At 38.9% G+C, this 16770-nt stretch overlaps 1 protein-coding gene across 23 annotated transcripts in view; it reads left to right on the top strand.

Moving 5' to 3' along the window:
• CELF4 (CUGBP Elav-like family member 4) overlaps window positions 1-16770 on the top strand; it is a 748158-nt gene that overhangs the window by 86134 nt on the left and 645254 nt on the right. For all 23 annotated transcript variants that reach the window (XR_008972036.1, XM_057408129.1, XM_057408126.1 and 20 more), the window contains exon 2: window positions 6649-6731. Coding sequence is in view for 21 of the 23 variants with exons in the window: in XM_057408129.1 (XP_057264112.1) it covers window positions 6649-6731 (83 nt within the window). In the remaining 2 variants the exon portion in view is untranslated. The remainder of the gene's footprint in view (window positions 1-6648; window positions 6732-16770) is intronic.

A 16770-nucleotide genomic window follows, 5' to 3' on the forward strand; every position in this document is an offset into this window, starting at 1 on the left:
AACGACAGCATCATAATAGTTAACAGAAAATAACATAAGAGGAAAAAGAAAATTAGCATTCCACACAGCAGGGCATTTCGGATGTTAATCTGCCTTGCAATATAATTGACAGGGAAGCTGATATCTGGGAAGATTTTTATTCCTATCTTTTTCTGTAAACTGTTAGTGTTCAGTAGTTTTGCAGCAGGGGAGATGAAGAAAAAGAAAGTTCTTTCCAAGTGAATGTTCTTTAGCAGCAAAGATGGTAACTTTAGTCAGAAGGTAGTTAATCACTGAGAGAGAAAACAGAGATGAAGAAATTGGATAAAACATTTCCAGCTCCAAAAGTCTTTATTGATTATGTCCCCCTCAAGAAAAATCAGTTCAATCTCTGAAACCCTCAAGTGATTAAACCTTGGGCAGTCCACTGTGGACAGAGCAAATGAAAATTGTTTCAAAACCAGACATGTAAACCTAGGATAGTCAAAGCAAGAAAAGATTTATTTTTCACTTTGAAATGCTAGCTGGGAGATGTAATCTGAGATGTTGATTTTAAGGCAAGAGTTTTCTTAAGTGCCGCAATCTTTCTCTGCGTAAAAGATCCCTGAATCTTGAAGCAAATAACAATTTTATTTTCAGACAAACAGCTGTCTTAACCAAAAAACCTAGTGCCTGGAAGATGTGGGAGAGATCTCTGGTCCATCATAGATAACTCGTACACTTGGGTCTAAATGCTTTGAGAGTAATTAGGGCACGGAGAGACTGAAGCATCACCAAATGAAATACTCAGGCTTGTGACCAATTTAGAGTTCCTGTTTTCAGACATGCAAGGGATTTATTTATTTATTTTTTCTTAGAACAATTCCTCTACAAGATTGTAGCTATTCTTAAGTTGGAGCATGTAGTCTAAAGTATGCAATATTATTGCTCTCTCTCATTTTCTTGCTGTATACAGCATGAAGGTCTGGGATAGTTGTGCTTGAATTGCAGTTTGCTTTCTAGAACTCTATAACATTGTTCTGGAGTAAAGACCCTATCTCCTCTGCCTTGGGGTTTTGGGAAGTTAGGTGGTATAGATGAAAAGGTTCTACTGTAGTAGATGCTGTGAATTGATTTCTTGATTCTTTCTCGTGTAACTTTTAACAGAAGTTCAGTAGTTCATGTGTTATACATGAAGTCTAACATGAAATAATATAGGGAGCCCAATTTAGGAAACCTCACTGTTAAAGCTGATGCATGTTACTCTAACTAGAAGTGTGACATTAATTGACTCAAACAAAGGCAAAAAAAACCCAAAACAAACCAAATCAAAGGAAAAGAACCCAAAAGCCTTGGCTTTTAGTCAAAAACTGGCTTAAGACCACTTAGGCTAGACTTCTCAAAGCCTAGGATTATCCTAACTCTTTTGGGTTATCACCAATTGAGCAGAGTTAGGTGTCTGAGCCATGGATTCTTCCCAGAGAAGCAATAGATTACGGGTCAAATCATGAACCTAATTTTATGTTGGTGTAATTGCATAGTTCTGTTGAGTTACATGCAACCTCTCCGCTTGACTGGATTTACACCCCTGATCTCAGAATCTGCTTTAACCTTTGGGTTTCATCCAAGAGTCTTAAAGCACCTAAGAAATTTTTTCATTTTCCCTTATAATGCCAAAGAATAAACAGGCCTACAAAGATGAAGGGCCCCTTCCCCAAAGCCTTTTGCAGTCTGTAAGTATATTTTCATTAGATTTATACCAGATCTTTAATGGCCTTGTTTGGACAGACAGCAAATACCTGGAAATGGTCACGGTTATTGTCTAGCTCTTAGACAGTGCATCTAGAACTAGATGTATGGAAAAGCTAAAGGCGTGCTTTGTGTTAGGTTATCTAGTTCTAATAAAATCAGAAGATGTCACCGAAGCATATCACAGCACTAAAGGGTCATAACTCGTTAAGTGCTTGTTCTTTGATCTAAACAATGGGCAAAAAAGAGAACCTGTGCCAGGATACCTGTGGCTGTCTGCCAGGAAAAAAAAAAAAAAAAGAAAGAGGAAAAAAATCTCTTAATTACATTTAATAATAGATCTCCAGTATGCATCATATTCATTTCCCACCAAATATAACAAGCATTAATTAAGATACAGATAATGTATATACTTAAGGTAACTGGGAGGTTAGAGGTGGAGGTGGAAGCTGATGTGAAGATGTATACTGGAGGCAAAGCCTGCAACTGAGATGGATGCAGTTCCCTACATGAGGCTTCATGCTCCTTTTGATGCAGCCCAGGATATGTTAAATCCATATGTCTCCAGTTCAGAGACAAGGATGTTGTTCAGGACAGTGTCAAATGCTTTGCACAAGTCCAGGTAGATGACATCGTCCACTCATCCCTTACCCACCAGTGCTGTAACCTTGCCTTAAAAGAACACCAAATTTGTCAGTCATGATTTGCCCTTTGTGAAGCCATGTTTGCTATCATCAATCACCTCCTTGTTGTCCATGTGCCTTAACATAGTTTCCAGGAAGATCTGCTCTATGATCTTGCCAGGCACCAGCATAAGACTGATTGGCCTGCAGTTCCATGGGTCTTCTTTCCCTTTTTAAAAGTTGGGATTTGGTTTCCCTTTTTCTGGTCAGTGGAAACTTCACTGAACTGCCAGGACTTTTAAAATAGGAGAGATAGTAGCTTAGCCGCTTCATCTGCTATTTTCCTCAAGACCTGTGGATACACCTCATCATGTCCTATGGACTTCTGCATCTCCATGATCCTCAGATGATCTTGAAACTGATCTTCTACAGCAGGTGGAACTTCATTCTCCGAGTTTCTGTTTTGCCTTCTGCAACTTGAGCTGACTCTTGGTTTCCAGAATTACTCTGTTCAGGTCAGAATATGTCCAGTGACTGCTTTGTCTCCCAGACTTAGGCAAAAAATCTTCAAGAAACTTTCTGTGGGGTTGAAGTTGTCATAAGCAAGATCATTATCCTTCTATATTCTGTGCAATTACTATTTATGTTATTGAATTCCCTTGGGATAAAATTAAAATATAGCTTTTTTTTTTTTTTTTTAGGTTTTTTGGTTTGTTTTTTTGTTTTAGTTTTCATCTCGAGCTCTTGTTTTTGTTTCCCCCTTCTCTTTAACAACCTTGTTTCCCAGGAGACCACTTGATATGTCCTCATGTTTCTAAGAGACTGCAGTTCAATAGGTTGAGAGTTAATTGCCAGCTGGGACTTCCAGATGTTTATATGCTAGCCCAATGAGCTGTCCACTGATTGCAAATGAACAGCTGGAAAGACAATCTAAACAAAGCATCTTTTAATTGATTGACACATGTCTGGAAAACTTGGCATGTTTGTGAGAAATGGAATTGAAATTAGTAGCAGCTATGAGCAAATCCTTTATTATCAATAATTAGTCAATTAGATATTTTTGTTCAAATTCAGTTATAATTCTCAAGGACTGCACTCACTCAGTCATTTCCCATACAAGTAGATGACAGAAATAATGCATCACCTTCACTTTATCTTTCCTTAAAAGGTGTGTTCAGAAATATTCATTATACTGTTAAACTTAGGTTTTTCAATGGGGCTGGATGGTGCAAATGATTTGTAATGGAGTATGAAGCCTTTCACCCAGAAGTCAGATTCACATCCAGCCCAAGAAGCTAATGGCAAGTGGGCTTACTATCAAAATGTTTTGTTTTGGTTTTGTGGTCTTTTTTGCTGTTTTTTTGGGTTTTTTTTTTCCTGTGAAATATGTGGTTCTGTACACCAGCAAAAATTTCAGTGGGGAAAACTGATTTTTTCTGAAATTGTTTTGCAATTGAGTAATCAAAATAAAAAAGAAAAAACAAAACAAAAATAAAATACCCCCCCCAAAAAAAACAACATAAAAAAGCCAACGAACCACCCCAACATTTTTTCCCCACTTTGATTTCCTTTTTTTTTTTTTTCTCTCTGTGTAATCCAGTATAGGTGATTTCTACCCATTATTTCAAGACTTGGTTGTTTAGTCCTGTAGAGTTAACCTGAGTGTTCAGTGTTCTGTTGTTTAAATATCTGTCTCCAGGAAGGAGAAATCCGTTGTAGGGGTCATATGAGTGCCCATTGTAGCTTAGGAAAATTAACAACTGAAAAAGGTACTACAGTTGTCATTTCATTAAGCATCACAATTTAAAGGACAGGGCAGGTATTTTGGTATTTCAGGAAGGGGGAAGAAGTCTTATTGCTTTTTGTTCTAATGCACAGGAAGCTGAAATATGGACATTCTTGACGGATGGAATAACGTATTATTTTACTGCAAGCCACATGCTAATGTTTTTGAAAAATAGCACTGTGACTGTTGTAAAGACAAAAACCCTACCATGAACTGGCCTTTTCAAGTTCAGGTTTGAGGGCATTATGCACATTAATCTAATTTAATCCAGCTAGCCACTGCAGGGATGGAACTTCTTAATGTCTCTAAGCAATCAGGATTTATTTAAAGTAAATAAATAATTTCTTTTTCCAAACAAATTACTTTTTTGGCCAAGAAGAGTGGGACAATGTGATTCATCCACTTGATATATGAATGGCAATAGAAAGAAAGAAATCTTCACAAGATATTTTTTGTATCTGAAAACCTGTTTCTTTCTTGGACCATATAAGAGACTAGATTTCTTCATTTCCATTTTAAAGTCTTTCTGTCCTTAACACCTTGTTTGGGAAGCCAGTGATGTTAGGAGGCGTTCTACTAAGCACTGTTTCTGTGAGTTTGGTACTTCTACCACTTTCACAAATATGTTTGGAAAGCACTTAACAAGGAAATCTCCCTGATGAGTGCTTGCCTGCACAAACACTTTATGGGCATCTTGGAAGGAAACTTTGCTCCCTCAGAGAGGAGTAGTCTGTCTACTCAGTCTGAATTACAGTTGTGGTATGGTAGGAGTTGCAGGACATTGTTACCCTGAACTGTTGTCATGACCATCACAATGAGGAGAAAAATATAGCTATCATTATGGGAGCTTTACACTGCATAGTTTATCTCTATAACAGTGTACTATGATGAGCCTAATTAGACTGTATCAGCTGCTCCATGTCTGCTACTAAAGGGAGAGTTTCTTATTGTGTCTAGTCAACAGAGAGCTCTCAGCCTGTGATTTAGCACTGAAATTAAATTTAAGCATAGTTTCCCATTTGACTATCAAACTATGGGTGACTTTTAAGGATCCTTTTCAATCCATTACTTCTAAGAGCTATAAACTCTCTGCTAGTTTCTTCCTCTTTTCTTGAAGATGCAGACTAACCAAAACCTCATCTATTTAGAGGGGAACAAATCTAAATAATTCCAATTAGAGTATGCAAAATTTTGCTGTTGCTCAGTCACATTCCTTGACTGTCATCTTCTGCTTCTGAGTCTCAATTGCTGAGAGGTAATATATGTGATTGGTTTGAATAAATTGAAAGTAATAAGACCTTCAGAAAACAATATAGGGTAAGAAATAGGGCAAAACCCTATTGGATAAAACCGTGAACATTGAATCATAGTGGTGATCAGAGCTGAAAAAGTTCATACTCCATTGTTTACTCGCCTGTTGAATATATTTTATATTCATGAGGAAAAGGTGTGTGAGTCAAGATGAGGTTATGGGACACATTTGTTTCTTTGGCAGTCTCTCTATACTTGTGCTGCTCTTGGAAGATGCCCACAGTTTGACGGACATACTGCCTGAACCTTGAAAGATGTGATACCTCCATCTCAAGGAGCTGGCGAGGTTGCAACATTCTGTAGTAGCTTCAGAGAAAATGTCTTCTGCATAACAAGCACTTCTTTTGCTGCAGGAACTGGCAGGTTTTCAGTATACTGCAGTAAGAAGGAATTATCTGATCATATCAGACACACACACAATTGCTATAACACATTTCAGCATTGACCAGTTTTACCAGAAGGCAAGCATGGAGGTGGAAAGAAAAGGCAGAGCAGGGTTTTTTGCTCTGCCTTACTATGACAAGGCTTTAGCCTTTGTAGCTGGCAAGACAATTTTTGGAAAGAATCAAATACATGATCTGTTGGAGCTCTTCTGAAGTCCTAATGATCTGCAAAGCATCATGGATGTTTTGGATGGATTGATTGGGTTTTGCTGTGTTTATATTTTTTGTGTGTCTGGAAGCCCATGAGACCTTGCATCAGCTACTGTGGGATGGTGGCCTTGTGGTGTAATACAAACAGGGATACTACTTGTGTGTGCAAGTCAGGTCAAACAATAGGTATAGTCCACTGCAGTAGGGAATCCCAAGTCCTTATATGCCTTTTACTTGAAGTACTTGATACAAAAGAAGAGCACGAGACCTTTACCATGATATGACAGTAAAAGGCCTGTTTCCAGTACTGTTGCTGGAGAAAGATAGGAATAACATGCCCCACCTTGTTGCCATGTGGGGTCTTTGAGATCTCCAATCCTGTACAGCTCTCTGACACTTCAGCAAATATTCAGACAGAAATAAGCACATGGAGCCAAGGTGTTGGTCTACTTTTCATCAATGATGATCACTTCTTGACTCTTCACTATTAACCTACTAAGAAGATATTTTTATGATCGATTTACTGGGAATGGGATGATGACAGAAAAGTGGTTTGTTTTGTGTTTCAATTTTAAACAGATCCTCTCTGAAGCACTGCTCTTACCAAGGATTTGCTTTTTGTTTACAGGCTGTGCCTTCCTAACGTACTGCGAAAGGGAGTCTGCTCTAAAGGCCCAGAGTGCCCTGCATGAACAGAAGACTCTGCCAGGGGTGAGTCCATATTGATAAATTTTGTTTGTTCCTTTTTTTTGTTTTGTTTGTTTGTTTTTTCTAAATAAATAAAATGGATCACATATGGAGTTCTCTTCTTGAGTTTGAAGGCATAATGTCTCCAATTGCTTGGATGATTCATTATTTGCATTGTGCTAATAAAATAAAGATACCACCAAACTACCCAAAGAGTTTCCCTGCAAAAACAAAATGCTTTTTGCTCCTGATCAAGAGTCAGGAAAACAGTAAGTAACTGGTTGTGATCTGGATTCATCCTTACTTATCTGAGGAATGTCTTTTTTAGGATTCTGACCACTAAAATGAAATGTTAGAAGTGCTCACCAGGTGCTACCTCTGACTATTTTTCTTGTCTGAAGTAAGGTGTGGCAGCAAGAAAGCAAGAAACAATCTCTAACATTATTGAGTTATCACAGAATGAAAACATATTCCTGATGACAAAGTGGTTTGACTCAGTTACTTTAGTATTCAAGCAGCTGTAGCAGATTGGAAAGGCGGTGAGACAAGGAGAAAAGAGAGAGAGGAGAGACGAACACAAGATAATGAGGAAAATTATTCACATGAGCAAGATCTAAGGTTCAGACAACACAAGCAGAACTAAAAATAGAATCAGTATTTTGTGGGGAAGACCTGCCGTGCTGGGATGGGTTTCCAGTTTAGCAGTAACCTGGAGGAGGGGAGATAAGACTTTAGATTCAGCCAGGGTACATGGGTTAGAAACAGCTGAGTGCAGTACTCGTGTGGCTAGAAAAGCACTGGTTCTACACTAACACAGAAGTCAGTGATCAAGAACCAAATAACCAATGGGATCCTAAGGGTTTTATGATGCATCTAAACCAGGAGGAAATTGTTCCACAAGTCTGCCTTTATTAGTGTTGATTGACTCAGTTCTGTGATCCCATAACCTACCTTTCCACTAAATATAAGATATATCAGTAGCTCTGTGTTGCTGGAGAAAGTGTTGATTCTGCTGTGCTTGTTTTCATCATCTTGGGTCTATTTACCTATCTCTATGCCACCTTGCCAGTATGGAGATGCCCACACACTTGCTCATCTACATCTATCTCTGCTTTAAAGGCCATACCTTATGTAAATATATACATACTTCATTCCCTAAAAATACATTTGTGTCAGCTGACAACTCCTTCTGAATCTTTTTTTTTTTTTCTAGAAACTCGTTAGCTGCAGATTGAAAGTGACTTGATTCTTGTTCGTGTTTAGGTTTTGTTTTTGTTTTTTTTGTTTCTCCCTCCCCCCAAGTACAGGATGTTTTCCTTTTACTCCTCTCTCCTCTGAAGGATAGAATTGGATGTACAAGAATTAAAATATGTTGAGTAAGGATGTTTCAGATAACATTTTACCTGAAATTTTCTGAAATCTGCTTCGAATTAAATATGTCCTTGTCAAAACTAGATATATGCTTGTGATGAACAGGATATTCCTTATTCAAGAGTTATTAACAGAAATTTCAATTGTTTTCACTGAGACTGTTTACTACCCTCACTAGGAGCCAGACCGCTCGCTTACATATGCAGCTCTTATCTTCTGTTTGAGGTTAAAATCTCATCCTGAAGTTGTATGATGGGAGTATCTTCAAGAAGAGAGTGGGTCAGTGAGACTGAGGACTCAGAGTTTGGGAGGGAGGGCAAATTATGATTTAGGATTTCTTTTCAATTCTTTAATTACTTCTTTTTATGTCCAAAGTTCTGAATCTTAGTCTGCATTTTTAAATCTAGAAATTCTTGAAGTCAAAACTGTTGTCTTGGACAGTGACTAAATCCAAGCACCTCTTCTGTTAGGATCAAGATTTCCTTCAGGCATTATACTGACTGATTCTAGACTACAGGCAAAACATTTCTTCTTTGGTTTATGTAATTTCCATCACATTGAGCTCATAGTGACCATGATAACTTCAAAAGGCTTTTTTGTTTTGTTTAACACTTTGAGGTAACATATCAGGATCTGATTGAATTGGGGATGTTGAATCCTCTGTCTAAAATAGCAACCAGGATTTTTAGTGTTCTGAGCACTGACTTCTCCCATCCTTTTTATTTCCACTTCTATTTGTCTCAGGATAAAGGTTTACTTTCCACCAGCAATCTAGCTCTGCATAGAGCTTTCTGCCAAGTTTCTGAACTCATCTTCTGAATGATGTCACTGTAGTTTATTTAAGGAAACCAGTCTTGTCTCTTGATAAACTACCATGCCTGGATACTGTTTTATGGTTTCTATGTGCATAGCAGAGAATTATTTATGACTTACCTGACTCTTCTTGATAACATGCACCAACAATATCAAGCATAGTTCATCACCATAAAATAAAAAGCACTCTTAAGGTCAGGGGTCTAAGTCCTCATTCACATGAGTTCACAAATGACACATATATAACACCTTGTCTTGACCCTCTACTGACTGTGACACAAACAGCACTACTGAGGAGGAATCAGAAATAATTAACAAGCCTGGTATAAGAAAAAACAAAGTAGTACTACCTTGAGCCTTTGAATCAAGACACCTTCCCATCCCCCAGTAACTTTGTCTGCTCTTGCAATATTGCTGTTTGTGTTCTTTGTATTATAAAACACAGAATTGAATCATTTTTAATAATATGCACATGAATGCTAATGTATGGAAATGGTGAGGCATGAGGAGCTTGTGTCCAGATTCAGATGCCTTGCCTCTTAGCTATGTATCACTTTGTTTTTAGTGGAGTGGCTACATGCACATATTTTACAGTAATTACTTTCTGGATGTGCTTTGTAAGATGACAGAAATATGTTTCACATATTTCTATGTTATATGTGGGACATAAAGTCATCTTGTGGAATAATCAAAAGACTTCCAAGTAGGTATGTGTTGATTAATAAAGTCTTTACAGCACTTTGGTTTTGGGCGGGAAGTAATAATGATAGATGTTTCGAAGCAAATAGAATGGAATGTAAACCATAAAATTATTAGTTGAATCCTCTTAATCTAAATTAATTAGGCTGGTTTGGACAGTTCAAAACTGTCTTGCCTAAAACAGAATTCTAACATAGCAGGGTGTGTATTTATGTGTAAAGAGCACTTTGTGAGTGTCAGACAATTCAAATTCTAGCATTTACTTGTGATTGTTTATTTTACATATAATAGAATATTTGGATGATGAAGTATATTAGTCCTTTAATAATTTATAGAAATGCTTTGATGTTGCAGTAATTACATTAAAGGTCACATATCAAAGGTAATTTGGTTGAGCAGCTGTGATGGTTTCTCAGAAGCAATCAATATTGCTGTCCGTGGTGCTGATTTCACCAAGGGGACTGCCAGATTAAAGGAGGCTTATTACCAGACAGACAGACACGGGGGAAATCAAGAGCAGATTGGAGAGATGCACTATTCTCTTTCTCCACCTATAATTAACACTGCTCACCATAATCTGCACTAATCCTTTATAGTGGGAAACCACCATTACTTTATTTTGTATATACATTTCCTTTCCCTTTTTCATATCCAACATTGCAAAAAAAAAAAAAAAATATGAAAAGAAAGAGTAATTTGGGGGAGTGGGAGAGAAAAAGGAGCAAAAGTAAAAGTTGATTCACTTTGGGGATTTCTGATTCTGATGTATATCTCAGTGATAAAATGCAATATCAAAAGCACAGCCTATAGTCTTGGGGGAAAGAACAGGGAGGGAGGGCAAAGTGATCTAGACAATGACAGTGCAGGGGATGTGAGAATTATCTGCCTGCAGATTTGGTATAATATTATCTATTTACCCCACAAAGCTGCACAGGAAATGAAATCAGAGAAATAAAATTATGTTTTAAGTGTAGTCATTTTGATTACAAATTATAGTGAAGCCAACTTTTTCTGCCTTTCCTTTTTTCTTTCTGAAGCAAATGGCAGAGGATAATGCTGAGAAATGTAATTACGCTATCAAGATCTACTTTTATTTATAGCACAAATAAACTGAGCTCATGTATGATAAGCACAGCAACATTTCTTTCCTCTAGTTCTTTGTGGCTCTCTCAGGCAATGGGAGTGAATAGTCCATGTATACTTGGTGGAGGCACTGCCTCTTTGCATAATGTTAAAACCTCCCGGTAAGACTTGCAAAGAATAACTATGAAATTAAGTAGCTAAGAAACTGTTAACCTCAGCAATCTGCAGGGCTTATTCAGGCTGGGAAATAGACTGCATTTTTTTCCTGTATCTATTTCTCTTGAAAAAGAGAGTGGTACTACTGGTATGCTAAATTTTTCAGTCTGTAAAATAATTAGTTTTCTTTTTAACTGTTCTGAGATCTTTTGTCTCTTCCACCATCTAGAAAAAAAATGCATTCTGCTTTATTTATCATATGCAAAAATATGCTTCTTTAACATTAGAAGATAGGTGAGCTCATAAAACTCATAGTAAACCCAGTTTTAAACAAAAAAAAAAATAAAATCTCTAATGAAGCTAAAGTTGTTCTCAGCTTAAAAAAAGAAGAAAAAAAAAAAAGGTTTAAATGTTATTGGTCTCATCTGGCTCAAATTCTTATGTATACATGAGAAAAGACAACTGAGCATAGGGGGTTAAAGGGTGGATAAGGTGCCTTGCAAAATCTAGCCCCTCTTGAGTCCTTGTAATAAAGCTTAGATGAGATGTGTGGGCTTCAGAAGTCCTGTGCATATACCATGTCTTTCCCTGTTCAAGCAGATCTTGCTGTAATTTGCAGTCTTATTGCCTTTTTTTAAGGTTTCAAAGCTTTTTCACAAAGCTTTTTCAAAAACCATTAAACCACATTACACTCTGCATACTGTGTTATTCCAAAAATGGTATTATATTCCACACCTTCCCATTTCCAAAATTTTCTCTACCAATGTAAATTGCAATTTGGTCAGCATTGGCAGGCTGGATGGGTTCCATTGATTAAAGTAGCCCGCTGAACACACAGCCTGCTCACCATGCCCTTTAGATTTTGAAAGAAAACACATTTAATTGTTCCCTTGGGAGAAACATGTCTGTTTTCTGAAGTTAAAAATGAAGATGAAAAGGAATAAAACCAGATTTGAGGTAAGAGACTTGCAAAAACCAGTCATGTAGAAAATCTCCAATGCTTTAGAATCTTTGGGTGTCAATGTCATGGTTAAAAGATTTTTTTTTTTTTTTTTTTTACCCCTTGTTTTCTCTTCCTAACTGACCAGCCAGCAAAAGGAGAGGAAACTGTATGCACTTCTCATTTTCTAAAATCTGCTGTAGTTTGACAGTGCTGCTCAGTTCACCAGAAGAGATGAAACACCTGGGTCCTATCTGCTTGGTAAACATTGAAGTTCCATTTCACTAGTTAAAGATTAGTTTCTGTATCCCTATACAGCAGCCTTTAAAATACAAAGTAAACTCTCTCTCTGTCACCCAGTCCAAAGGGCTTTAGAGGAAAAGGAAACCGTACAAGCATTCTGAAAGAATCAGTGCGTTGGATGCATGCTGTTACATCAGCTGAGACTGGTGTATTCATCACATTGTGGTGACTAACCAAGCTTAGCCTGACATGTTAAATGGGAACAAAGCTTCTCAGTTGTGTTTGAGATTTGGTGGTAATTGAAAAATAGTGTGCAATAAATAAATGATAAAAGTAGCATTGTCTTGTCTTTCTAATTTGAAACCCTTTGGCTCTCAAAAGATGGTTTCCAAGTTATTCAACAAAAGCTTTTGCTGGACCTTCATTTGCTTTATGTGTTATTCAATGACAACTTTTCTCTCTGACGTCTCTGCCATAGGAGGATCAATCTAATTTTATGTACAACTGTAAAGATGAATGATAAGTAGAAAGGATTCAGGCAAGTACAAGCTGAATAAATTATAAAGGGCAAATGATGACAGGACTGGGGGTCCCAGGAGACAGTAGTATGATAACAGAAACTAAAGACGAATTTATGATGGATGTAGTTAGCATGTACTGAGGCTGTTAATTCTTCAGGGTAGTTTTACAACTTCTTGTGATTGGAGCAATCAAAGTATTTCATTTTAAAGAGATGCTGTATATTTTCTCTTGTCTGTTCCACATATTTGTATGTATGGCCTCATTTATATGCATAGCAGTAAACTCCCATAGGCTAGTCAAGCTTACCTCCCATGAAAGGGCCCCTGTTCTCCAAACCATAATGCCACTGTTTATGCATAAATAAATAGATAATGTGTAACAATTTGAGGGCAAAGCTGGATCCCAGGAAAAAAAAAATGCTTCCATTTTCATAGAACACAGCAATCAAATCTTTTCAGATCCTGCAAGCAGCTGAGCACCTTCAGCTACCTCTGAAGCCAAGCCTAGGGATTGAGTTAGCTCACAGATCCCTGATGAAAAATTATATAGAACAAGTTTCAGGTAGGTCAAATTTTGGGGTTAAGCTACTTTAAGAGCAGCTGATGCAGCATCATAAAGTTAGAAGCAAATCTGATCTTGGAGCAGTTCTTGATTACATTTCATTCATACTCTTATTTCTATCTCTTGTTGCTTATTATTAAGGATATTTGCATGAAAATGATCTTTTTTTCTTCCTCTGAAGGGTTGTCTCTTGTCTGTGAGTAATGCTTACTCTGGCCTACATTTGTGAATGCTAGGGGTTTGATTCTGACTTCATTTACACAAGTGTAAATCAGCAGTGATCTGATTGAGGTCAAGGGATTTATATGGCGTAGGAAAGAGCAGACTCAGCTATATTTGTCACTGCTGAAATGATGTCATCGTGAACAGTACCATAGCTCTAAATGAGGAAACATATTTCTACTGAGAATCTTTGCATCCGAATATCTGATCTCATAAAACGCTGAGCATCCCTGACGCCTGCTGGGCCACTCAGTAACTCCCACTGGGTTTTTACTAGAGAGATGTCCTAGCTCCAAACTGTAGCAATTAAAGACGGTTGGTGCCTTGGTGTTTCAACTGTGTTAGATTCTAACAAATCCTAAACAGTGCGCTTCCCAGTTGTATTACCCTACTGATTCAAGTGATGGGGTACACCCAGAAATAATTTGAAAGCAGCAAGCCTTCATTTCTCATCCCTTGTTCTCAGACACAGGGAGATAGAGGAAGAGATGAACAGCCACCTTTTAACAGGCAATTTACTTTTCATCTCTTCAGATCTATGGGTGATATTGTGCGACATTGCCTAGTCCGGGGGTCCTTGTTCATAGACTAACCTTTCCTTAGACACCAACTTCCTGTATTTCCATTATGTAGTTATGGAGAAGCATATGCTGGTTTTAATCTGTAATGCAATGTAAGCTTTCAATAAAGCACTTAGATGAAGATGCCATATAATTATATGATTTGGACTTCCATCTGTGGCAATATGCCAGCCTATACCATAAGTTTACAAATGGTAATAGTACTACTCATAGCTTACATTGGTGTAAGTTGCCTGTCCTGTGCTTCTTCATGCAGTATATACATGCCTACTCAGTGAGACAAAAGTAATTTTTATTTTCTTTTAAAAGTACAAAGGTTGAAGAGCATACATGGGAGTAATGGATCAGGTGTGTATATCTGCCACCAAAATTATTATCATTGAAACATATAGTGGTGCATTTTGGTTTAGTTTAATTTAAATAGCATGTATGGTAGCAATGAAACACAGAACCACAGACTTTAATGCCATGGAGCAGCTACATTCCATGACTCCAGCTCCTGGAGGATGATTACACAATAAGGACTTGAATCTTGCCTGAAACATTATTTCTGTTAGTGCTACTTATGTTATATAGGTTAGGAACATCTATGAATTTGAAAACAGACTTTCAGTTGCAGTGCAGACAGCAAGCTTTACTACATGAAATCCAGCCACTGGTTGCAGATCTTAAAAAAGATCAAAAAGAAAAAAAAGCTGTGTATCCCTATTAAGTAGTCTAAAATCACAATTCATGCAATAAGCTTAAAGCTGTGCTTGAAGTTAAGAATGCCTTCTAAAGAACTAGCTGAGGAAGGAATGCCATCCAGAGGGACCTTGACACATCTGGGAGGTGGGCTGATGCCAACCTCATGAAGTTTAACCATGCCAAGTGCAAGGTCCTACACCTGGGTCGGAGCAATCCCAGGCACAGCTGCAGGTTGGGCAGAGAAGAGATTCAGAGCAGCCCTGTGGAGAAGGACTTGGGGGTGTTGGTGGATGAGAAAATGAACATGGGCAGCAGTGTGAGCTCGCAGCCCAGAAAGCCAACTGTATCCTGGGCTGCATCAAAAGGAGAGTGACCAACAGGTCGAAGGAGGTGATCCTGCCCCTCTACTCTGCTCTCCTGAGACCTCAGTTGGAATATTGTGTGCAGTTCTGGTGTCCTCATCATAAAAAGGACATGGAACTGTTGGAACAAGTCCAGAGAAGGGCCACAAGGATGATCAGGGGACTGAAGCACCTCCTGTATGAAGACAGGCTGAGGAAGTTGGGGCTGTTCAGCCTGGAGAAGAGAAGGCTGCGTGGAGACCTCATAGCAGCCTTCCAGTATCTGAAGGGGGCCTATAGGGATGCTGGAGAGGGACTCTTCATGAGGGACTGTAGTGGTAGGACAAGGGGTAATGGGTTAAAACTTAAACAGGGGAAGTTTAGATTGGATATAAGAAGGAAATTCTTTCCTGTTAGGGTGGTGAGGCACAGAAATAGGTTGCCCAGGGAGGCTGTGAATGCTCCATTTCTGGCAGTGTTCAAGACCAGGTTGGATGAGGCCTTGGGTGATATGGTTTAGTGTGAGGTGTCCCTGCCCATGGCAGCGGGGTTGGAACTAGATGATCTTCAGTAAGATATTTGATAGTGTCTCCCACAGCATCCTCATAGATAAGCTAAGGAAGCGTGGGCTTGATGATCAGGTAGTGAGGTGGATCAAGAACTGGTTAGAAGGGAGAAGGCAGAGAGTTGTGGTTAATGGGGCAGAATCTAGCTGGAGGTCTGTGACTAGTGGAGTCCCTCAGGGGTCGGTGCTGGGACCAGTGCTGTTTAATATTTTCATCAACAACCTGGATGAGGGAACTGAATGTACCCTCAGCAAGTTCGCTGGCGATACTAAACTGGGAGGAGTGGCTGACACACCAGAAGGCTGTGTTGCCATTCAGTGAGACCTGGACAGTCTGGAGAGTTGGGCGGGGAGAAACTTGATGAAATTCAACAAGGGCAAGTGTAGAGTCTTGCATCTAGGGAAGAACAACCCCATGTACCAGTACAGGTTGGGGGCTGACCTGTTGGACAGTAGTAAAGGGGAAGGGGACCTGGGGGTCCTGGTGGATAGGAGGATGACCATGAGCCAGCAATGGCCAGCAATGGCCAAGAAGGCCAATGGCATCCTAGGGTGCATTAGAAAGGGTGTGGTTAGTAGGTCAAGAGAGGTTCTCCTCCCCCTCTACTCTGCCTTGGTGAGGCCACATCTGGATTATTGTGTCCAGTTCTGGGCCCCACAGTTCAAGGACAGGGAATTGCTTGAAAGAGTCCAACGCAGAGCTACAAAGATGATTAAGGGAGTGGAACATCTCCCTTATGAGGAGAGGCTGAGGGAGCTGGGACTCTTTAGCTTGGAGAAGAGGAGACTGAGGGGTGACCTCATCAATGTTTACAAATATGTAAAGGGTGAGTCTCAGGATGATCAAGCTAGGTTTTTTTCAGTGATGTCCAGTGATAGGACAAGGGGCAATGGGTGTAAACTGGAGCATAGGAGGTTCCATGTGAACATCAGGAAAAATTTCTTTACTGTGAGAGTGATAGAGCACTGGTTGCCCAGGGGGGTTGTGGAGTCTCCTACATTGGAGATATTCAAGGCCCGCCTGGACAAGTTCCTGTGTGATGTACTCTGGGTTACCCTGCTCTTGCAGGAGGGTTGGACTAGATGATCTTTTGAGGTCCCTTCCAACCCTTAGTATTCTGTGATTCTGTGATTCAGGTCCTTTCCAACCCTAATTATTCTGTGATTCTATGAATGCTTTTGAGAGTGGCAAAAACTGTCCCATCTCTACAGTTATGAATAACTTTTGATATGACCTGACATGATGTAACCCATTTAGCTTCTGTGCTTTGCTTCTGCT

The sequence above is a fragment of the Pezoporus wallicus genome, unplaced genomic scaffold, assembly GCF_028554395.1.
Source record: "Pezoporus wallicus isolate ANWC-B61680 ecotype Strahan unplaced genomic scaffold, APGP_CSIRO_Pwel_v1 contig_6996, whole genome shotgun sequence".
Classification (NCBI taxonomy): domain Eukaryota; kingdom Metazoa; phylum Chordata; class Aves; order Psittaciformes; family Psittacidae; genus Pezoporus; species Pezoporus wallicus.